At 48.4% G+C, this 24,782-nt stretch overlaps 1 protein-coding gene across 1 annotated transcript in view; it reads left to right on the top strand.

Annotated features, from left to right (window-relative positions):
• TMOD1 (tropomodulin 1) overlaps window positions 1–24,782 on the top strand; it is an 84,483-nt gene that overhangs the window by 26,193 nt on the left and 33,508 nt on the right. The window contains exons 3-4 of the mRNA XM_027614459.2: window positions 12,265–12,421; window positions 19,061–19,180. Of these exons, the coding sequence (XP_027470260.1) occupies window positions 12,265–12,421; window positions 19,061–19,180 (277 nt within the window). The remainder of the gene's footprint in view (window positions 1–12,264; window positions 12,422–19,060; window positions 19,181–24,782) is intronic.

Raw genomic sequence — 24,782 nt, 5'->3', positions numbered from 1 at the left:
TAATGCAACAAGAGTTCTGAGAACAGGGCACCTGGGTGGCTCAGTCGGTTAAGCGTCTGCCTTCGGCTCAGGTCATGATCCCAGAGTGCTGGGATGGCATCCGGCTCCCTGCTCAGTGGGGAGTCTGCTTCTCCCTCTCCCTCTGCCGCTCCCCCCAGCTTGTGCTCTCTCTCTCAAATAAACAAAATCTTTAAAAGAAAAAAAAGAGCTCTGAGAACAGGGGCCATGGACTGCAAGAAGAAACAATGGAGACGAAAACCTAGAACTCTAGACTTGCAGCACTGAAAGGACCCTTAGAAAGCATCTAACCTTCCCTCCCCCGCCCCCTCCATGTATGTACATGATGCAGGTAAAGAAGCTCTCATTTATGGGGTCCTTCCTGGACACACGTCATTCACCTGGTGCTTTATGCATTTCACTGAATCCTCACACCAACCCTATGATGTAAGAAGTAGTATTGACATTGTAGTGATGAAAAATCAAACCAACGGGAAACCCCCCTGAGGCCCAGAGAGGGCAATGTTCTTAGTCAAGGTCACACAGCAGGTCAGCCACAGGCCCAGGAAGAGAACAGGGGACTTCCTGTCACACAACTTTGCTTCCCATCAGACTCCACAAAATCATAAAATCCTCCCTACTCTCCAGATGGTACCCTGTAAGCCAGAAGACGCTCTTGGCCATGCAGGAAGCAGCCAAGTTTGGTCCACAGGGCTGTGGTTCTCCCTTGTAACACAAACCAGCAGAATTGTGAGCCCAGGACAGAAGTAAACAGTTGAAATGGAAAGAAATAAATCTCTGCTCTAAAAATAGGCACACATCCTTAGAAACACTGCCGGCCATGTACAGAGCCAAGGATGGGCTGGCAGGGTGAGGGTGAGCAAGGCCAGGTGTCAGTGTGTCCCCACCCTAACCTCTGTCTTCTGGCCCCATGACTACCTCCCTGCACCCCTCTCCAGCCTCCCCAGAAAGTCCTCCTTTCTCTTCCACCCCCCCTTGCCTCTTTGCTAGCGGACCTCTTGGTCCCACAGCGCTTTACCCCTCAGTTCAAAAGCCTCCCATTTTTCAAGGTCCAACTTCCCTGCCCCCCCCAACCCACAGCACTGCACCTGCCCCACACTGAGGATACTGAGCAATTTCTGTTTTGATTTTGACATTTTTAATAGGAAACATTCAAAACACACAGACGATACTTACGTTCCCATGATTTAGATTTAACAAAAGTAAAAATTTTACCTTATTTTATTCAGATCACCCTTAAAAAGAAAAAAAATCACTGTAGATAAAGTTTTTTTTAAGATTTTATTTATTTTAGAGAGAGAGAGAGAGAGGGCATGGAGGGCGAGGGGCAGAGGGAGAGAGAGAATCTCAAGCGGACTCCATGCAGAGCGTGGAGCTGGATGCAGGGCTCGATCCCAAAACCCTGAGATCATGACCTGGGCCGAAACCAAGCATCAGACACCCAAAAGACTGTGCCACCCAGATGCCCCTGTAGATAAAGTTTAAACCCTGCCTTCCCACCCCCTAGTCTCTTCCTCATCTCTCCTCTTCTACTGAACACTTTCTACTTGAGAGGCGGCAAACCAATCACCTACATCAGGTAGGTAATACAAGTGAAGGAAGGAAGATGTGCCAGTTTCTCAAGGCAGGTGGCCATCCTGGTTCATCTTTCACTTTTCCACTCTTAAAAGGGATGTGGACATAAGAAAATTTTCACTTGCAACTTAACCTCCCAGGAAGAAAAGTAACAACACAGTCAGTGATGAATAGTAACTGATTCTAGACCTCTGTGTCAGCGACAGTAGGGAGTGGGGGGGACTGAGGGAAACAGAAGAGTTTGTATTTGACTAAAGGGTAATTGCTCTTCAGCCCCACCAGTTGTTGCTGATGTGGAAGGGAAGGCCATTGAATTTTTTGCCAGACCATTGAATTTTTCCAGAGATACTGGAAATGTGAATTTTTTTTAGGGGGGGGGAGAGGGAGAGAGAGAATCTCAAGCAGGTCCCACACCCAGGGCAGAGCCCGATGTAGGGCTCAATTTCACAACCCTGAGATCATGAACTGAACCGAAATCAAGAGTCAGATGCTTAACCAACTGAGCCAGCCAGGCGCCCCTGGAAATCTGAAGTTTTATGTGAAAGTTCCCTATTTTAAAATGTTGATGCCACATTTAAATGCACAGACCAAACCAACCCAAGTTTTGACATTTGATTGGACTATAGGCCTCTTAGTTTGCAACTTAGCTCTATTCTGAATGACAGGATTTTCTGTTTGTTAACATACACACACGTACACAAATAGATAGAAGTATGGTTAGTTATATGAACAGCACCTAGCCCAATGCCTGGCACATAGTAACAGCTTAATAAATGTTGAACCTGAATCTATGATCTGCCCACTAGGCCTCTTGAATTTGGAGCCACATTGTGCCACCAGATACAGGGCGCCCAGGGATAGTTGTGGGAGTTGTGCACTGAAGGAGACATTGTTCACATAAACCAGAGAGCAAATAATGTCCTTGGAGTTGTGCAGTACACAGCTCGCACAATCAGATGCAGATGTTCCGAGTGTCCCCATAACTCAGTATCTGTTCAGTTGAACAGAAATGAGTAATTATGCCCTGTGATGATAAAACTAGCTGGCAGTAAGCTGCACCTGGATGGAGTTCACACCTTTATTCCGAGGTCTGAAGCTAAAAAGGCTTTTGAACTTCGTTTTAGAGAAGGAGACGCCAAAGTCAGAGAGCACTGAGTGCGCGGTCTGTGGCTCTGCGGCCCTGGGATGCGAACCTAGGCTGTCAGTGAGGATGCAGTTTGGCGGCAAGATTAAGACCCTGAAAATAACGTGACTCGAGCAGTGGTTTATTCATCCCTCAAGTTCAAGTCCAGAAGTGCGCCGTTTAGAGCTGGTACGGAGCTCAGCTCCCCACACTTCCCTGAGTCCCAGGTTCCATCCAGCTCATCTCTGGCCAGCCTGGGGTATAGTCCTCATCCTCATGGTCTGGGCTAGTGGTCCTCATGGCTGCCACGCTGCATCAGACTAGAGGAAAAGGGGAGAAAAAGGAAAAGAGAAAAGCCATTACGTAGGCGCCTTTTAAGGAAGATTACTAGAAATCGCCACCGGACACTTATTGACCACAGCTTAGTGACGTGGCTCACCCTCCCTGCAAGGGAGCCTGGGAAAAGTAGTCTTTAATCTGAGAGGCCTTGTGCTCAGCTCTAAGAGTAGAGTGCTGTCAGTACCAACAAAGGGGAGACATGATATCGGGGACCGTTGGGAGGCTGTCACTGTGAGTTTGCCAGTTTGACGGCCTGAGGTCCTGCTCTGCCAAAATCTCCGAGGCAGAGTAAGAAGAACTGGGAGGAAATGAACCAAATCCAGGCCCTTAAAGAGAACATCACAGAAGGTCACCTTGGCCTTCCCTAAAACTCCCATCTGTGAACACTGGCCCCATCCTGGACACCCCCACCCTGGCACCTTTCACGCGTCCCCTCCCCCAAACCTGCTTGGGGCAGCAGTTGGGTGGCCTGACAGATAGCTTGGGGCAGCAGGTGTGATGCTGACCTGAAGGGTGTCGAAGTAACACCGTCCTCCTTGCCCAGCTGGAGCAACAGTGCTGCGTGGGTCAGGACTATTCAGACTACGTTTTCTTAGTGCCCAGCGCTTGGTGCTGAGGAGGCAGAGAAGACGAAGATACATCCCACTCGGTCTCCTCAGGGAGAGAGACAGCATTGACGTGCTCCAAGACAGAAGAGGGTGACATTATATAAGCGCCGGCAGGGTGCCCAGGGGAGTTTGGACAGAGAATTTCCAGATCAATGTGGGGAGCACTGCAAAGGCCAAACAGGGTGCCCAAGGGAAAGACTTTAAAAGACAAATGCAGGGGAGGAGGCGGGAGGGAATGCCAGGCAGAGGGCACAGTCTGCGCACAGGCGGCAACACGAGAGCAGGGTGCGGCTGTGGAATGTGGAGCAGCCTAGAGAGGCTGGGACCTGGAATCCTTGGAGAGAGGAGGAACGTCAGGAGGCCGGAGCAGCTTGGGGTCGAATCATGAGAAGTTCTCTTAGCTGGCTGATGAATTTGGTTGGGACTCTTTAGGTTAGTAGAGGCCCTGAGCATCTGTGAGTGGACTGGGGAGCGGCATGGTCGGACGCTGATGTTGGTGAGGTCCGGCTGGCTGACCGAAGGGGAAAGGAGTAGAGAGGGGGAGGTGCGAGGCAGGGAGGCCAGCCTGGAGGCTGCTCTCGTGCTCCCAGCTGGAGGCACGGCAGCTTGAACGAGGATGGTGCTCTCGGGACGGAGACATCTCAGAACCCTGCGACTTCAGACCCACCCAGACTCCTTCCCCCAGCAGGCCATGCCCCCTCATTCTGCCACACCCTTGTCTGTGAGGTGCTTTCTATCCCCCCGTAACACCCTCCCCTCTGTCCTCCTGCCCTGGCTTTTTCCTGCCTGGGAACACTGGGGCCCACTGAGCTCGGGCACCACCTCCTCCAGGAAGCCGAGAACAATTGCTCCCACTTGGACATGGGTCTCCCCTGTAGCTGTGAGCCCCGGGAAGCAGGATCACACGTTCATTTTCTCAAGATGCCCAGGGCCCAGCACAGCAGTGGAACATTCTTCTTGTATGTGAGGCAGAAAAAGAGGATCAGAACCCGGGGAAGGGACGGTTTGGCCCAGCTCATGCCATGAACACCAGAGTGAGGTAAAATGTGCTGTTATGACCGATAGGCCCCACCTCAGCTACTGCACTTGGGCCACAGAAGTGCCTTTGGAAGTCGGCTCTAACGCCCTAAAAGAGTTGACGGGGAAGTAGCGACTATTGGGTTTCACTGGTCCTATAGCAAGGTCAGGGCAGCTGAGCCAAAGGCTTGGATCTTTCTAGAGAGAAAGAAAAGAGGGGGAGATGCCCCGAGTGTGTTGGCGTGTCAGTATGATAGAAGGGGGGCACTTAGAGGTTAGGACCCCACTTGGCTCCTCTGTGCCTGAGGCATGAGGGGCGCAGCCCCCTTCGCCCCTGCTACACTCTTGGGTTAAGTTTCCCCCCAACATGCGACAAGAAAGCTCTGTTGATGGGGGCGCCTGGGTGGCTCAGTCAGTTAAGTATCTGCCTTCGGCTCAGGTCATGACCCTGGGGTCCTGGGATCGAGCCCTGCATTGGGCTCTCTGCTCAGCGGGGAGTCCGCTTCTCCCTCTCCCTCTGTTCTCTCGTGCTCTCTCGCTCTCTCTCTCAAATAAATAAAATCTTTAAAAAAAGAAAGAAAGAAAGAAAGAAAGAAAGAAAGCTCTGTTGAAGCCCCACTGAATGATTTCTAGTGGAATCTAGAAGCTGCTGGTCAGGAATGCAGAGGCAGAGTGCTCCGTATCATCTAGGCCCTGCGGGGCTAGAGGGCCTCATTTTATACAAAGGGAAAACAGACCTGGCAGGTAACTGAAAAATAAAAGTCCTCAAGTCCAGTTAGAAAAATGTGGTTTTTTGGCCAAATACCTTGTGAAAGGTAATCATGTGACTGACTGGCCTATAAAACGTTTGGCCTTGCTGATGTGGTGGAAAGGGGTGGGGCATCTAGGATAGACTGAGGTCATTTAAAATGGGAGGGGGCGAGAAGTCAGTGGGCATTTGGGGCAGTTCAGCCTCCTGGGTTTCACTCTTACCCCGGGACAGGAACTCCATGCCTTGGGGCCTCAGTTTCTTCATCTGTAAACCAAGACTGCTTTGATGAGGAGGTGAACTCTCGCTTTCTAACACACTTGGAGAGGAAGCCTGGTTCTCACGTGGCACCACATCTGGTTTCCAGGGTCTGTTCCTAGAGGAAGCCTGTCAGGCGGGATGGAACATTTTCTGTGGCTTGGAAGTCAAGAGTGCCGGGCTCTCAGTCCAGTGTCTGACCTCAAGCTAGGCCCTTCCCCTCCCTGACCCTGGGCCGGCTGCTCCCAATATGCAGTAAAGGCATTGTCCTCCACGTCCTTTCCTCTTCTGGGGGGTTGTGTGGGGTTTAGTCACAGCACAGGAATACAGGACTCCTGGAGCTCAGACCATGGCGGGGGGCACCTTTAATATTCCTTTGTCCTTAGACATAGTTGCTTTATTTGAGAAAAGTGATAAAGTTGCTTATTTATTTTGTCGCTGTGAAGAAGCAGATTAGGGTACATTTCATGTATGATTAGCCACCAGCCTGGAAATGGTCATACTGATCCTTGGGCATGCTAATTGTATACAGTGTCGTCTGTATATAAACTCAGGCTTTCTGGCTCTTTCTGTGCCTCAGTTTCCTCAACTGGAAATGAAAGAATCGGTCCAGAGTCTCCCTTAGAGATTTGCAGCCCCTTTAATACATAGTGTGTGTGTGTTTGTGTGTGAATGAGTCAGTGTATGTGCCTGTGTGTTGTGTATGTGTGCATGTCTGAACAAGCCCACAGTGGTCCTAGCTGAGATGGCTTCTGACGTAGCCCTATCTATAGCAATGATAATTGTGCAGATGCTTGATATTTGGCCTTACTGGCCTCTGTTGGCAGGGTGTTAGAGCTTCTCACAGCCCCATTAAGGATCCGACAAAGTTTCCATCGTCCTTTGGACAAATGGACTTCAGACTGCGGGTGTGAAAGTCAAATTAAGATGATAACCTGCCAAGCTGCACATCCGAGTTTTAATTTTAAAAGCATTTAAAAGGAAGTCGCCATTTAAAAACCCACGAGTAGGGAACCACAGGAAAAGCTTGCCTAATTTTTCCCCTACGATTATTTCTAAAAACCTATTAAAAATTCCATGTGTTTTTGTAATTTTTAAAACCACTACATTGAAAACTCATGGATATACCTCTTTCTTCCTCTAGTCCAGAGCCTGATATGGGCGAGACACTTGAGGAGATATTTGTCAAATGAATGAATGAGCATCTTGATTTTCTCTACACTGAATTCTAGTCTGATAGAAACCTGAGATCAGATGTGGCAAAAGGGCAGCCCACAGACCCAGTCTGGCCTGCAGATGTGTTTTCTGTGACCTGAACATTGTTTTTAAAATACTTGGACTTTGTGTCAATGTTTAAAAATCAAGAGCTTTCACATAAAATGAGCAGATCTAATAGCACCACCCATATTCTCATATGGTGATAGTTCTGAGCTGGGCGGTGTAGAGGCATCGGAAGCCCCAGTGCACCACAGTCCCCACCACTCCCAAGCATCTCACACATAAAATTTTAGCCTGAGATCAGAGAGCCGCCCTCATCACAGGAATACATTTCCAAGTGTAAGGCAGGACGTGAAGACATGCTCTGAGTCCTAGGTACCAAGGTTGTCTCCCAAAGCAGACCTTACCCCTCACCAACCTGTCTTTGGAGTGAAGATGCACGTGTGGCGTGAGCCTGTCAAGACCTATCCCCCTGATGGAGAGCTGACGTGTGCCCTGGGGGAGCCGGACCGAATTGTCCCTTCGACCTAGCTACAGAGAAGTACTTGCCCAGCAAATTTCCCACACGCACACTTTAAGATCGGGACAACGAGATAAATTCCTTCAAGGTTCGAGGTCCCAGTGACTGCGGGCATCGTGGAAATATACAACCTTTACCGGCAACGTAGAAGCTAGCAATAGACTGTTGTTTGCTAATCAGTGAAGCAGACCCCCGTTTTGGATCTTGATTAACTCGAAAAGCCAAACAATGCAGTGTTTTCCATACAGGCAGTAATGGACGCTCTGCTCTCATTTTATTCTACCTACCCCGTTGACCTCCCCTCTCCCCGGCTCCTCCAAATTAGAGATCTCTTTGTGGGGTCCTGGCCCTGCCTGTTAGCACACTGCCTGGACACATGAGGTGTTTGTTGACTGAACAAGGAATACAGGAATGAGAGAGACATCTCCACACGTACATGTTCACCAAATGCTCTCCTGGTCAGAGCCACCAACAAAATGGTTGTGGGAGCTCTTTTCCTCACCAATTGGATAGCCTGTGTCTGAGATTCAGTTTTAGGTTCTAAGAGTCCTGAGAGATCCAAGGCAGTATTTTCTCACCCATTTAACTTCTCCATGACTAAATTTACACAGTGAGGCTCATCACATCATCAAACAGGACACCATTTTAAATTTGGTCAGCATCACTACCAGTCACTGGCATGCGAAGAGCCTTCAGGGACCTGGAGGTCCCTGACCGTTTGGCTACTGCGTTAGCCATTTTTATAATTTTCCCCTAGCTAACATACGCCTTTTTAAAAAGTTTTTATTTATTTATTTGTGAGAGAGAAAGAGAGAGAAAGAGTGCTCGCACAAGCATGGGGGAGGGGCAGAGGGAGAGGCAGGCTGATGCGGGGCTCCCTCCCAGGACTCTGGGATCATGACCTGAGCCAAAGGCAGATGCTTAACCAACTGAACCACCCAGGTGCCCCCGACATATGTCATTTTTAAATAACAGCTTTATTTGAGATATAATTCACTTACTGTAAAATTCACCCACTTTAAGTGTACAATGCAGTGGTTTTTTGAGTGTTTTCACAGAGTTGTACAACGCTCGCCACAGTCAACTTTAGAACATTTTCATCACCTAATAGAGAAACCCCTATATCTCTCCAGCCTCCCCAGCTTGAGGCAACCACTCATCTACTTTCTGTCTCTCTAGATCTGACACTTCATATAAATGGATTCCTTTGACTGGCTTCTTCCACTTAGCACGATGTGTTCAAGGTTTCTCCTATGTTGTAGCGTGTATCACTGCTACGTGTCTTTTCGTCATCAAGTAGTGTTCTGTTGTATGGCTATACCAGATTCTGTTTATGCATTCATCCTTTGATGGACGTTTGAGTTGTTTCAACTTTTTGTCTGTTCTGAATAATGCTAATGTGCTTACTATTCTCACCAACACTTGTGATTATCTGTCTTTTTTATTATAATCACCCTGGTGGGTGTGAAGTAGTGTCTCATTCCGGGGTTTGATTTGCATTTCCTTGGTGGCTAATGATGTTGAGCATCTTTTCATTTGTGTATTGGCCATTTTTGTCCTCCTTGGAGAAACATCTATTCAGATCATTTGCCCATTTTTAAACTGGGTTACTTGTCTTATATTTTGAATTGTAAGAGATCTTTACATATTCTGAACACTAGACCCTTATCGGGTAGATGATCCGCAAAACTTTTCTCTCAAATTGTGGGTTTCACATTCTTGCTAGTCTCCTTTGAGGCATAAACAGTTTTAATTTTGATGAAGTCGCTTTATCCATTTTTTTCTTTTGTTGCTTATTGTTTTAGTAGCATATCCAAGAAACCATTGCCTAATCTAGGGTCACAGAGATTTATGCCTGTTTTCTTCTAAAAGTTTTATAGTCTTAGCTCTTACATGTAGATCTTGGATCCACTTGGAGTTAATTTTTATATATCATGTGAGGTCACGTGTCATTTTCGAAAACAAGTTAAAATGATAAATAACCAGGAGTTTAAGAAATATGCAAATGTCTTTGGTTTTAATTGAATATCATGTTTTGTTTTATTAAATATACTAATTTATGGGAAAAAAACTTTAACTCCTGAAGAGGCTGATATTCTCAATATTTACTTTAAACATCCAATAAGCTAAGTTAGAAAGGGCTTTGATGTTTTTGTTTCTTAAAAAATCAACTGCTTTCAGTATAGGTTTATATAAATGAAACCATACTCTAATATGATGTATAAGTAATATTTTTAAAGTACATTAAAAACATCTTTATTCCCCTATTGTAATGATTTGGGCTTCAATTTAACAGTAGTTCTCAGTTAGGGGCGATTTTGCTCCCCAGGGTACATCTGGCAATGTTTGGAGACATTTTTGCTGGTCACAACGTGGAGGTGAGGTGCTCTTGGCATCCATTAGGCAGAGGACACAGATGCTGGTAAACAGTTGACAATGCCTAGAACAGCCCCCACGACAAGGAATCATCCAGCCCCAAACGTTAATTGTGCCAAGGTTCAGAATCCCTACTTTAGCTAAATCAGTGGCCTCTCTCAGATACATTCCAAAAGAGATGTGAGTTTGCAAACCCTTTTCCCCTCAGCTAAGCCTTGTGGGTTTCTCCCATCACAGAGCCTTTAGGGACCAGAACGTGCCCCAGCACCTTCCTGCCATCAAAACACTTTACAGTGACAACAATCTATCAGGTCTTCCTTTGTGGGGATCATTGGGAAAACACTTGCTTTCAGTGCTTTCTTCATTTTATATTTGAACGTCTTCAGTTTTTGAATTTTGAGACCTATCTGGATAACACATCTCCATTTCAACATACATATTTGGGTAACCCATCTCCTGTTAAAATGTATGTTATCAGATCATAAGTAGTAATTTGTGAGTGCTTGGCAGTGGCCTAAGCACTCTTCCTGCATTATCTAATTTAACTTTCTCAACAAGCCCAAGAGAGCAACCATGCTTATTCACATTTTATGAAGGCCCGGTGAGATGAGGTGACCCGCCCAAGATTATATAGCTGGAGTCAGCACTACATCAGGCGACAGCGTAAGCTTGTCGGGAGTGGTCAACTGTGAGGTGCACGCATGTCGCAGAGAATCTGGTTTGCTCTCAATGGGTAATCACAGATGGAGGTTTGCGGGACAGTTAGGTGGTTCTCTTTCTCACTTGAGTCACCGTGAGTGCCCCGCCACGGGAGAGAAGGGGTGGACATGCAGCTAGCCACAACAAACCCCATCTTGCCCAGCCCATGCCCATGGACGCGTGCCTCACCTGTGGGCCTCATCCATCCTGAGTGTCATGGTGGACAGTACCTGAGGACTGCTGCTTCAGGGAAACGGAGGTGTCTGTGGCATCACTTATGTTCCTGATGCTCACCCCCAAATCAGTCATGACTTAATTTTCTACCTACTGGCTGGCCTCTTGTAATGTGCTCCAACTCCCAAACATCTTTGCTGCCTCATGGCCCGAGTCCTTTTGCACCCAGGGCTCCAAGGGGAGCAGTGCTGCAGTGGTAAACGGTGGTAAAACATCTTTGAAAAATCATACTGGAATTAAGCAGTGGTAGTGTCCTGCTGAGGTTTCGCTCCCCGTGGCCAGGCCCTCAGCTATATTCGTATACCTGATATCATCCCTTCTCAGAGGGGGCTTTCCAAAGGATCCAGACTGTGTGTATCATCCAAAGCTATGCATTTGGATGATACAGAGATTGGAGGTGGGATGGCTCTCTAGGTTAGCCAGTTTGGGGGTGTGGCAAGAAGTGGGGTGAGACTCTGCCCCCCTCTGCCTTCCAGGTATCCTCCACTATATCCCTGAGTGAAAGGGGGTGGGGAGAGAGCAATGATTGGAAGTGAAGACTGCCCTCCTCCCCCGCATCTGAAGAAGGACCCTGGTTTTTGTTCTAGATCTGTCACTGAATGAAACTCCTTGGGCAAATCTTTCCTTGCTCTGGGCCTCAGTTTCCTCTTGAAGGGAAGGTGTGTGCACTAGACAGTCTCTAAGCATCCTTGCAACCATAAACTTCTTTGAATCTCTAAGGCACAGGGGGCTGAGGTAAGGGAAGCCTATGTGATTCAAATCTACCCTGATTCTTGTCTGCTTTAGTAGCAAGCCCACACCTAGAAGCCTAACCATGTTTGAAGAAGGAACACAATGATTGGCTGATGCTATCTTTCTTGAGACACCCATCTCCAAGGGCGACGTTCAAAATATTTAACACCAGAGTGGCACGCGCATGGCCTGTCAGCAGGGTGGAAAGCAGCCGGGAGGGCCGGCCAGGGCTGCAGCCTGAAAGCACGCCTCACCCACCCCCACAGCTCTGCTGAGCCTTTCCCCGCTTGGATATTGGGTCTGTCACTTCTTGCCTGATTCTGCATTCGGGGCCCTAACTCATGGCCCTTGGGCTTCTTCTCACCCCAGCCACTGTATGCACGATAGCAATAATTATCCTCCTGCATCCAAACACCAACTTAAACATATTCATACTCACAGACGCTCTTGGAGTGTCCCTGTCTGCCAAGCCCTGTGTCGGCTGCCTCCTCACCCCTTTGCCTTCAGAAACATCGAAGGCTTAGAGACTCTAGACAATGAAGACCTGAGTCCTAGCCTAGCTATGCCCCCATCTGCTATGTGACCTTGGGCAAGTCCCTGCCCCTCCCGGGTGTCAGATGCCTCACGTGTAAATGAGTGACCTGGATTAATTTGATGGGCTCTGAGGTCCCATTGGTCAAAGATGAATTTTGGGAGAAATGCAAGTCTTCAGCAGCTGACCACTCTCTTTCTCTTTCTCTCGTTCCCTCTCTCTCTCTCTCTCTCTCTGTGTCACCTGGCCCCACAACCTCCACTGTAGAATGCACTGCTGCCTGCAGGCCTGAGGCAGAAGGATCAGACCACCAAGGCGCCCACGGGCCCCTTTAAAAGGGAGGAGCTCTTGGATCACTTGGAAAAGCAAGCAAAGGAGTTTAAAGACCGAGAAGATCTGGTCCCCTACACAGGGGAAAAGCGAGGTACTGAATAATGTTGCTCTTATGAATACGTCACTCCCCGTGCATTGTCGAGTGCCACCTGTATGCCAGGCCCTGTGCTGAGCCGTGTGTGGCTGGGCCTCCTTGCCCTCATGCCTGACCCACCCAAATTCACAAACCCAACACCAAAGGCATCAAAGCATGACGTAGATTTAGTGAAGTTTTGGGTAAACTAAGGAAAGTGTGATATGTACCCAAACCAGCAAAACTTTCCCCTAAATCCCCTTTAGCCGGGGTGTCCTGATTATTTTTCATACAAACATAGTCACCTTTGAAAATGAAAGCGGAAACTATTAATCATGACATCAGGACATAGGCCTGCACAAGGCCTGTCCTGTGCAAACTGGGAACAAGATCACCTACCTCTGCCCTCACTGTCCTTGTTCTTTCCCCAGTGTTCCTCTCTCTGGCAGCGGCATCCCCTCCTTCATCTGTCCTTCTAGGACTCTCTGCCCCAGCCTAAGGCAAGCCATCTAGAAGACTGGGGAACAGAGAAGCACCCCCTGACTGTCCAACCCTTCCAGGACTCCCCCTTGCCTTGCAAACCGTTCTGTCCTCTTGGATTGTGTTCACCCTCACTCACCCCACTGCTGCCCTACAGGCCTCCTTCCGTTCCTCACACATCCCAAGCTCTTTTCTGCCTCAGAACCTTTACACGTATTCCCTCTGCCTAGAATGCTGCTCCTGCTGTCTGGCTCCATGCTGTCTTCACGGCTGGCTCTTCCTCCCCTATAAGAGGCTTAATGGTTAGAAACACAGGCTGGAGCTAGATGTACCCTGGCTGCTGTCCGGACACTACCACTTACTAGCTGTGTGAGCTTGAGTACATTTTTCAATCTGCTGTGCCTCTGTTTCGTCCTCTGCGAAATGGGGATGAAGAAGATCATATCAGCAGCCTCATGAGGTTCTGTTGAGGACTGAGTTAAGATACATATAAAACACTTAGCCGGGCACCCGGCCCATAGCAAACGCTATGTAAGTACCGGCGATTATTATCCGTTTGGTCTCCACTGAGCTGTCTCCTCTTCCAGGGGAGCCTTTCCTGTCCACTCTGTTTAGGGCATGCAGTCCCTTCAGCGCCCCCTGGGTTCTTCGCCATCTCAGGAGCCTGTGTGTGTGTCCTTCAGAGCAATTTCCACTTTATCATTTTCTCCTTAGGTATCACTTGTCTCTCCCACTGGCTGTAAGCCCTGTGAGGGCAGGGCCTCGGGCTGGGTTTGCTCACACAGCAACCCCAGCACCCAGCACGGGGCCTGGTCTGCAGTAGGGCTCATAGAGAGTTGCTGAATGAATGAGTTAAAATTAAATAAGTCTACAGTGAATCTTGTGGGTTGCTTCCTTACAATATAAGCCCCACAAGTACAAGGACCGCATCTGTCTGGCTCATCATTACATCTACACCTAATAAACACTAGCACATGGTAGGCACCCGAGAAGCATTTGTTGAATGAAAGCATTAATTCTAATCAATTAATATTGTGTAAATGTTTATTTGCAGTCTCTTCCACTCTCCCCACCCGCAAGATTATAAATGTGATGAGCCCAGGGTCCACATCTGTGGCATTTATCTCTGTATCCCTGTCGTGTGATAATCAAATGAAAAAGCAAGCAGAGGTAGCCTCATGGGGAGGAGGTTGAGCCACCACAAACCCTGGACTCGGAGCTCAGTCCAGATTTTACAGAAGACTGGGAAGGTCAGGGAAGGCCCAGAGGCATTTGGGTTACAGAACATCGGGAGGATTGTGTGGTCTGCGGCACCCCTGGAGGAGGGGCAGAGGAAGGAGGCCTTGACCATAAGGGCCGGGTGTGCCCGGCTGAGAGTGTGGGCACGAGAGGTTTTTAAGCAAGGCACTTGTGTCTCGAGGAGTGATTTCTGTGCAGCAGATAAACACAATAGAATCTCTGGATTTCATGCGGCCTTATTGGGCCTCCCATTGTCCCACCTGCACATTTGAAAAATGGGGACACTGAGAGTCAGGAGCGTACCTGGGTGGACTGTGGGTGAGTCATTGCTGGCGTCCTTGGCTCCATGTACCCACCACCCTGCGAGGGAAGGAGCTGGAGATTGGGGGTGAGGGGTGGGGAAGGAAATCTGGGCGGTACGCAGACCAGTCCTGCTGCCCCTCCATGGCATGCTGGCCTGGCGTGGAGCCAGGAACCGCTCTCCAGACTCCCAGAGCCTGACAGCCTTCATGAAAAACCACGCTGACCCAGGGAGGGTAGCTAGAATTTATTCTGTTTCCATATAGTGACACGCCTAAGAGACTTATCATCATCATCACCACCAGCAGCATCCTCATCATAAAGTATTTAGCTGATGATTGTTGGAGTCTTTACAGTTTGAATAAGTGGGGGGGTCTCAGCAGAGAGTTGGGGAAGGGGACCTTCCGACTGGAACAGGCAGACTCAGGGCCATGGTGTCTAGCCCTCACTGAGCATTTATTTACCCAGTGCCGGGCCTAGAACTAGCCAAGGTTGAGGGGAAACAGCACCCTAGTCTCCGCAAGACCAAACAGAATGAGGTGGAGCCATAAACTGGTACAAAGTCCTGAGGAATCTGGACTTTCATTCACTCTCACCCAAGTGGGGGGATCAGAATAAAGCTTCATGTCGGATATTTTTAATGCAGAATTATATTGAATTCTCCAGGCAGAATTTGATTTGACTACACGTGCTGAGGAGAAAAGTAAAATAAGAGAGATTTAATCAAGATAGAAGTTTAACTTCTTTCGCCTAGCTGCAGGGTTAGGCATTCTGGGCTGGTAGGGCATCTTCCCTGACATTAGCATTCAAGACCCTTTCCAGTTTTTCATTCTGCCTCCCCTGCAATACGTCCTTGTCCTCATGGTCCATCTGGCTGCTGAAGTTCCAGTCATCACATCCACATTCCAATTAATAAGATGAAGGAAGGGAGGAAGTCCAAAGCCCCTCCTGTGTCTTCGAACCACTGCCCTTGCTGGAGACACTTGCTACAGGGGTGTAAGAAACCACAGGTCTGATACATTTATTGAAGGGCCAGCCTACTCATTGCATCCATCATTTTTACAGCAGATTTTCTTTTTAACCATTTTGTTTTCTTTGCATGTTTTGCCCTTTTCCAGTTTCACCAGCTCCAGGCTCCCCCCCCCGACCCCCCCCCCCCCGCTTCAGGCAATTCTCAATGAATTGCCAGAGTGAATTTTTTTTTTAATTTGGTAAAATGGTGAAATTCACATAACATAAAATGAACCATTGTAAAGGGAACAATTTAGTGGCATTTAGTGCATCCACAATGTTGTGTAAACCCCACCTCTATATAGATCCAAAACATTTTCATCACTCCAAAATAAAACCCTAGGCCCCATAAGCAGTTAGTTCCCAGTCCCTGCTGCCTCCAGCCCCTGGCAACCATCAATCTGTTTCTATGGCTTTACTTAGTCTGGATATTTCCTATGAATTAAATCATACAATATGTGACTTTGTGTGTCTGGCTTCTTTCGCTGAGCATATTGTTTTTGAGACTCACTCATTCCCTTTTATGACTGAACAATATTAAACAGTGTTTATCCATTCATCTGCTGGTGAATATTTTGGTTGTGTCCACTTTGTGGCTATTGTGATTAGTGTTACTATGAACATTCCTGTACAGGTATTTGTTTGAGTACCTGTTTTCAAGTCTTTGGGGTTTATAATCCCAGGAGTGGAATTACATAGCAATTCCATGTTTGTGCCATTTTACACAGTCACCAGCAATCAAAACGGTTCCAGTTTCTCCACATCCTTGCCAACATCTGTTATTCTCCATTTTGGTTTTTACTGTAGCCTTCCTCATGGGTGTGAAGTGGCATCTCATCGTGGTTTTGATCTGCATTTCCCTAGTGACCGACGATGATGAGCATCTTTGCAGGTGCATATTGGCCATATGAATATCATCTTTGCAGAAATATCTTTAAGTTCTTTGTCCATTTTTAAATTGGTTATTCTTTTTGCTGTTGAGTTGTAAAATTTTTTTTTTAAATATTCTGGATACTGGACCCTATCAGATAGGTGATTTCAGTACGCTGCCTTTTTACTTTCTTGATAATGTCCTTTGAGGGACAAAGATGTTAAATTTGGATAAAGTCCAAGTGATTAATTTTTTTCTTTTGTTGTCATATCTAAGAATATGTTGCCAAATCTAAAGTCATGAAGGTTTATGTGTAGGTTTCCTTCTAAGAGTTTTATAGTTTTAACTATTATATTTAAGTCATTGATCCATGTTCAGTTCATTTTTGTGTATATGGTGTGAGATAGGGGTGCAGCTTCATCCTTTACATATGGATGTCCGGTCCCAGCACTTTTTCTTCTCTTTTTTTAAAGATTTATTTATTTATTTTAGAGAGAGAGTGAGTGAGAGAGTGCAGTGGGGACGGACAGAGGGAGAGGCAATGAGAAACTTATAAGACTCCACACTGAGTGTGGAGCCCGACGCAGGGCTCAATCTCATGACACTGAGATCATGACGTAAGCTGAAACCAAGAATCGGATGCAGCCCAGGCATCTGAGCACATAGGCAGCCCCCAGCACCACTTCTTGAAGAAATTATTCTTTCTCCCATTGAATGGTCTTGGCACCCTTGTCAAAAATCAATTTTCCATGGATGTATGGGTTTATTTCTGGACTCCCAATCCTATCCCATTGTCTAGATGTCTATCCTTGTCAGTGGCACACTTTTTAAATTTGTAGTAAGTTTTGGGGCGCCTGGGTGGCTCAGTCGTTAAGCGTCTGCTTTCAGCTCAGGTCATGATCCCAGGGTCCTGGGATCGAGCCCCACATCGGGCTCTCTGCTCCGCAGGAAGCCTGCTTCTCCCTCTCCCACTCCCTCTGCTTGTGTTCCCTCTCTCGCTGTGTCTCTCTGTCAAATAAATAAAATCTTTAAAAAAAAATTTGTGGTAAGTTTTGACATCAGGAAGTCTGAGCCCTCCAAGTTTGTTCCCTTCAAGATTGTTTTGCCTTTTTGGGACCTCTTTTGATTCCTTATTACTTTGAGAAATGATTTTTCTATTTTTGCAAAAAAGAAAAAGGCCATTGGAATTTTGATAAGAGTTGCCTTGAATCTAGAGATTGCTTTGGGCAGTATGGTCATATTAATATTGTCTCCCAATCCATGAACTTGGGATATTTTTCTATTTATTTAGGTTTTCTTTAATTTCTTTTGGCAATGTTTTCTAATATTCCTCGCACAAGTCCTTCAGCTCCTTGGTTAAATTTATCCTTAAGCATTTTATTCCTCTGGATGCTATTGTAGATGAAATTATTGTTCTAGTTTTCCTTTCAGATTGCTCCTTGCTGCTGTGCAAAAACACCACCCGTCTGTGTACATTGATCTTATACTCTGTAACTTACTCTGAACAGTGTTTATCGGTCCTAACAGCATTTTGTCGAATCTTTAGGGTTTTCTGCATATTAGATCATGTCATCTACAAACAGAGATAATATTACTTCTTCCTTTCCAGTGTGGATGCCATTTTTTTTTTCCTTGTCCATTTGCTCTTACTGGAACTTTCAGTGCAACATTGAACAACCACGGTGAAGGCAGACAGCCTTGTCTTGCAGCCAATCTTCGGGGCATGTTTCTTCCTCTTTCGGGTCCCAGCTCATAGGCCATCATCTCAGTGAGGCCTTCCCCGACCACCCTACCCCAAAAAAAGCAGTGCTCACCTCGACTGGACCCCAGCCTGGAACTGCCTGATCTTTTGCTCTGCTTTATTTTCTTCCACAATGCCTAATACCATGTGGTATCTTTGCATGGTTGTTTACTGTCTGTCTCCTTTCACTAAATTGTAAATTGTTCACTGCTGCCCCCCTGGCCCCTAGAAAGGTGCCTGGCACTTACGAAGCACTCAGTAAATATCTAGCGTGATGAATGAATGAATGAATGAATGAACGAACAAATGAATGCAATTTTCATACATGGAATTAAATTGTTCACGCTCTTTTATAGACTTGTTTTTTCTCACATTATGTCTTGGGCATATCCTTCTTTGTAAGCAGACATCTCCATCATCCATTGTAATAACTGCGGGAACTCCTTCGTATAGATGTCCCGTAATTTCTTCAACAACCCCCTATTGGTGATCCGTGCAGTGACCTTCCTTGTGTGCCTCTTTGCTCCCTTGTCCAGTCATGAGTCTGACACTTTAAAAATATAATGTCCCATGAGACAGGCATACATTTTTCTCCCTATTCTTTTAATAATCTGAGTGTATTTTGTTTATTTTGTTTAGAGATGCTTCTAAATTTTTCTCTCATATCCGAACACTTGGTTAGGGTATCCCAGAGCCTGACATTCAATTACATTTTTCTTTTGTAGCTCTTGCCTACTTCCAGGTTGTTTTCGTTAATGACTAGGGTTTTCAATAGCGAGCAGTCTAGTTTGACCAAGTTTGAAAGTCCTTCTTTTCAAATGTGAGAGGTGCTCTGTTGGAGATCTTTGATTCTTGTTCCTTGGGGAAGTTTGGCACTGGGTCCCCAGAGGGAGAAACCTGAAGCGAGTGAGTCTCAGCACGGCCCTCAGGGTGCTGGAACAGTCCACCTGGGGCCATCACCAGAGACTGCCCCAGCACAGCGGCATGCCCTGTTACGGGCACTCATGTTTTACAGGAAAGGTCTGGGTCCCCAAGCAGAAGCCGATGGATCCTGTGCTGGAAAGTGTGACCCTGGAGCCAGAGCTGGAGGAGGCATTGGCAAACGCCTCAGATGCAGAACTCTGTGACATCGCAGGTAAGAGGCTTTCCAGAAGCTTCCCCGCGTCTTCCAGAAGGGTTTGACCTGCCTCTGCAGGGAGTCTTAGGTGGTTTATTGCAACATGAACACACTCTCTGTTTCTAAAAAGGACTAGAGGAGACCACGAGTATTAAGACTGAAAGCCAGTATCAAAAACCAAAGTGAGGAAAATAGAAATAAAACCACCCAAACCTATCACTCTACAGAGCCATCTGTTGTTGCCATGAGAGCCCATCCCAGAGAGATGTGGAAGCATCCCAGGGAGGGCCAGCATAGGTCCTCTACCAGCCCCTGCATCAAATCCTGCCCAAGCCACCTGGGAAGCGAGAACAGAGGGGGACAGGCAGAGGGTGTGGGCAGCTCAGGTTTGGGGGGCTCATGAAGGGCTGGAGCAAAGTCATCTCACTGTATAACCTTGCAAGGCTCAGAGATCCAGGCTTTGAGGAGCTTGTCCCCTCATTGCATATTTGTACAACACTGTCCATCTCAAAACGTGTTTCCTTACAACCTTCACAAACAGCCCTTAAGCTCCAGAAGGTGGCCTGATACTCAGAGCCCTTCACCACCCTTGTCTCCTTCTTACGGTCTAGTCCCTGCCCTGTGTGCCCTGAGTTCCGGCCCCGCTGAGGGTTGGGCTCGGGCCGCAGCAAACACCCCACATGCCCACCGCGGTGGTGCTCCCTGGCCTGGAGGGTGGGGGGGTGCTCTTTTCATTCTGCAGACTTGGGAGCTACTAACCACCCAGCTCAGATAATGACGGGAGTGTGGATGGGGTGAGAAGAGACTCAGGACAAGTGGGAATGGGAGAGAAAAGAATCAGCTGTGACACTGAGGTTGGGGGAGGAGTCAGGAGGGTTCCAGATTTCTGGCTCCAGGGACTAAGTGGATGGTGGTGCCGTTAATGAAGGTGGGTATATTAGTCTGCTCGGGCTGCCATACAAAATACCACAGGTTGGACTGCTTAAACAACAGAAACTTATTTTCTCACAGTTCTGAAGACTAGCAGTCCAAGATGGTGGCAGGTTTGTTTTTTTTCTGAGCCCTCTCCTTGACTTGCCGATGACCTCAGCTCACTGTGTCCCTCTGTGCATGTGTCCCCTGGTGTGCCTTTGTGCATCCTAGTATCTTCTTATAAAGATGCCCAGCAGATAGGATTAGGGCCCACCTTAACACCTTCTTAAAACTCACCTCTTTAAACACCTTATCTCCAAATACAGTTGCAAATTCGAAAGCACTGGAGTTAGGACTTCAACATGTAAATTTTGGAGGGACATAATTCAGCCCATAATAGTACGAAACGAACAGTTTTAGGGGAAGGACTGAGTTATTTGTGGGATCTTTGGAGTTGAGTTGCCTGTGGGCCACCCAGAAGGGGACAGCTGGACTTGAAAGTCTTCAGGAATGCAGAAAGACCTGTGGTGTCATTAGCACTGTCAAGCTCCAGGCAAGGTGGCTGCCTGGGGCCCTGGAGGCAAGCACCCCGGCCAGCACTGAGATGAGGAGTGGAAATGGGATGAAGCTACTCACAGTGGGGGCCAGTAAGCCACACATGGCCCGGGAACCAAAACCAAGTGAAGACAGAACCTAAGGCAAGAGCTAGGAAGACAGAATGAGGGCTCAGGGCTGGCTGGGAGACCCCGGGCTATGTGAGGCCAGAGGCCAAGTGAGGCCGCAGGGCTAGGGGATCGGCTGCTGCAGCTGTCTTCTGCCCTCCTCACAGCCTCCGGCTTCTCGTGGGCGTCATGCTGAGTCCTGGTGGCATTTGTGCTGGTGAGTGGGAAGCGGGTGGCTCTCATCTAGCGGAACCATCAGGGGAGGGACAGTGAGAAGATTCGTATGACACGGGGTGGGCCTGGCGGCCAAAGCCAGGCTGCAGGGACCCAAGGAGTACGTGATAGGGAGAGCCAACGTGTAGATTCTGAGTCCAAACAACTGTTTTCCTCAAGAGGCAGAACATCTGGGAAGGGTCACCGGGCAGTGGTTTGCAGGGTGTCGGGGCTGAGAGAGAAAGGCTTTCGTTTTCGCCGCGGAGTACAGAACCGGCAGGTATTTCACCCAGATGGAAACGGAGCGCCTAACTCGGGGAACTTCACTGGTTCGCTTTGCAGTTCCACATTTGGTTTATTAAAAGCCGCAAAAATCATATTAGAGTCCTCACTATGCTCCTATATTTCCAGCAAACCATCTCCATGGCTGGGGGTCCCCTGACTTCCAGTTAGCCCATGCAGCAGGGAGGTGACTGGGTGACACGTGGTCCAGGATGTCCACACTAACTCACCCTGGGGCTGTTTTTATCCCAGCCCTTCTCCTCTGATGGCCCTCCATGATGTCACTGCCCTCATTAGGCAGCTCAGAGGGATTATCAAATGACTCCACAGTCAGAACCGCCAGTTCCTGTGCCAAAATAGAACTGCAATATCGTGCTACATCTCTGTGTTGGTTTCTTGAAACAATTTCCCTTTATTTTTGTTGGCATGACTAATTATTATTTTCTGTTCATGGTACCATAACCTTCCGTTGTCCGGAGAGGAGAAGGGGAGCTGTAAGTCAACACCAGCGTCCACTGACTAACCTTGGGCGCCGGCCACTGTGTATCAGGCCTTTGAAAGGTGGCAGGGGCTCTGGGGAAGGAGGGACGGCACACTTGTTGACCACCACCTTATGGCCCAGGTGCTATGGGAGTTGCTTCTAGTACCTTGCTGCGTTTCTTGACCACAGAAATCCTAAGAAGTAAGTGTTACCGTTGTCCCTGTTTGATGGATGGAGGAAGGAGGCACAGTGACATTAAATGCCTTGCCCATGGGGCTTGAACCCAGGCAGCTTCCTCCGAGGGCACACTACTCCTCCTAGAGCACCAGCTACCACAACCCAGATGAAGCCGTCCTCTGAGGGACACAGAGGGTGGGCAAGAGGAGGTTCACCGCCAAACCCCATGGAGCTGGCTGGGGGGAGGGTGGGGCCATGTTAGGAAAGCCTCTGTATGTCACAGGAGGGCATTGACCCCTTAGGGTCAGTGGGGCTGAGGGCAGTGTTGGGAGAGGCCAGATGAAAGCAAAGGTTTAGGCAGAGGCGGTGGTGTTCGGAGGATGGGGGATGTAGGGGGCAGGCCCCAGGTAAGGTCAAGGGCTAAGGTGGAGCTGGGGGCTGTGTCTGAGGTGCAGCTGTTCCTAGCGCTAGACCTGAGGCCAAGAGGCCAAGCTGTCAGGAGGATGCCAGGCTTTCTGGCCGGAGGCGCCAGAAGACAGCCGGGGGGTGGGGGGAGCGTGTAGGAAGAGCTGCTTTGCCCGGGGTCTATTCAAAAACGCCACAGGCAGTAGAGACGGGACCTTGTGTGAGCGTCTGGTGTGGCTAGCTGGGGGTTCAGATCCCTCTCGAGGATGGGGTTGCTGGAGCCATGAGCATGGAAGACTCAGCAGAGAAAGAAAAGTAAGGCGAGGAGGGTGTAGGGTCTGGGGGCATTTCAAGTCTGAGGGACTTCGCCCCCACGCAGAGCTTTCCATTAACTTCGTTTTTGTTCCCTCATTCACATACTCAGCAGCCATTTATCCAGCGTCTTCCCACTGTGTGCCTGGCTCTGGACGAGCCCTGGTAGAGAAGCGTCCAGAGACAGTGGGCTCTTGCCCTCACAGAGCTGACGTTCAGCAAATACTCAGGCCAATAAGAAGTGGCAAATGAGAGTGAATGTCGCACAGAGAAAGGACAGGGTGCAAGAAGGGGGCTTGGTTGGGTGCTGGGGCAGGGGGGCATGAGGGTAGAGGGCTGAAGCTGAGCCATGAGGAGGAAGAACAGGGGTGAACTGTGGGGAGTGGGGGAGATGTGTCCCAGGCTGGGACACAGCAGGAGAGAGGCCCTGAGCCCCTCTGCGTGGCTTGCTTGGTACACATACTGCAGGCTTGACATTCGGCAGCGATAGGAAGATGTAGGGGGACACCCAGCAGATGTGTCACACCGGCTCTGGTGTGGCCCAGGAAGGCAAAGCTGTGGACTCTCATTTGTTCGTTCGTTTTCTTGTCTGTGTACCACTCGTGCATGCGTTCATTCACACATTGAGTCCACGTGCATCGCCAAGCTACTGTGTGCTAGGATGCATCAGATCTAGGCCCTGCCCTCGGGGCCCCAGGAGGTGAGGAGGAAGACAGACCAGAAGCATATACATTTCCACACGAGAAGTGTGACCACAGGGTAATGAGCAGAATGCACAGGCCCCTGACGGTGCTGAGTTCTTGGCTCATGGCCTTGGGTTGTAACGCAGAGGCCACTGGGAGTCCGCTGCAAGCACTGGGCATTATCAGTGCCTCCTCTCCCCAGTCAGGGATGTGATCCTGACTCACCTTTAGGGACCCTTCGGGTGGGGCAAGACCCAAAAGGGAATTGGGGGAAAGAGACTCTCCCCTCAGAAGGGCCCCGTCCCCAGGCCGCCCCCACGGGCTGGTGGCACCCCCAGCTCTTGTGACTCTCAGAGACAGTCTTGGCCCACCCACCCCGGCTTCTGGGTCCTCTCACGTCCTTAGGCACTGGTTTTCCTCACATTCTGCCAGGGGCAGCATGTGGCTTCTCCAGGAGCGGTTTGACTGCACCCAAGTCCTGGGCCCAAGCTGGCTTCTCCCACCAGTTTCTGTGATGCAGGAAAACGCCTTCCCGCTGTCTGCTCTCTGCCCGGGGCCAGCCAAGCAGCTGGCGGCTGGAGAGGCCCGGGACGTGTGCTGCAGTTTCTCTGCATCCTGAGTGGAATTGCAAACTGAGTGAACCCTGCCAAGGCAGAAGAGGAACGGGAACTTGATGTTCTTTTTCAGAGTTCAAAAATAGTCCTTTTTGAGTTTTGAGGAAGATCTGGTCTTAAAAAAAAAAAAAAAAAAAAATCATGTTCCCCAGTGCTAAATTCAGCCTTGCCAATATCTACAAAGAATGAAGTGGCAGGCAATGCTGATGTGCTATTTTCCTCCATCATTCACTTCTGGTGACATGAGTGTGCAAAACCAAGCAAGGGGAGAGTCATGATTTGGTGCCTAGAGCAGGCCGGAGGATCAGAGCCACCAAGCAATCTGCTCAGCAATGGAGATTTTGCTTGGTGCCTCCCGCCCCACACCCCAAGTCCTTCCCCTCTCCTCTCTCTCTTCCTTCCTACCTTCCTCCTTCCCTCCTCCCTCCCCCTTCCTTCCTTCCTTCCTTCCTTGAACCCTAACTTCCCCTGAACTACAGTTTTATTTCTTCTGAGGACTGCTATTGACATGTATGTTGCCTCCTAGAATAGGCGTGTTATCTAACCTTAGAATTCTGACATGGGGGGGACATTTTAGAACTTTGGAACTACTAATGACCTAGTTTGTGGAGGAGTGGATGGGACCACTCACTTAGAAGCCAGGAGGGTCCTCCCTGAGCAAGTTTGACAAACCATTTCCCTCTTGAGCCTGTTCTGGATGCTTGTAAAAATCAAACGGGATAAAAAGATGAGATGTTATACGTAACTAATGAATCATCGAACAGTACATCAAAAACTAATGATGTACCATATGCTGGCTAACTGAACACAATTAAAAAAAAATGTTGTGTGACCATTAGGTGCTACGTGAGGGTAAGAGATTGGCATTCAAACATACTC

This window comes from Zalophus californianus, chromosome 13 (assembly GCF_009762305.2).
Source record: "Zalophus californianus isolate mZalCal1 chromosome 13, mZalCal1.pri.v2, whole genome shotgun sequence".
Taxonomy (NCBI): domain Eukaryota; kingdom Metazoa; phylum Chordata; class Mammalia; order Carnivora; family Otariidae; genus Zalophus; species Zalophus californianus.
The sequence above is the reverse complement of the archived record's forward strand: the minus strand, read 5'-3'. Positions and strand labels throughout refer to the sequence as shown.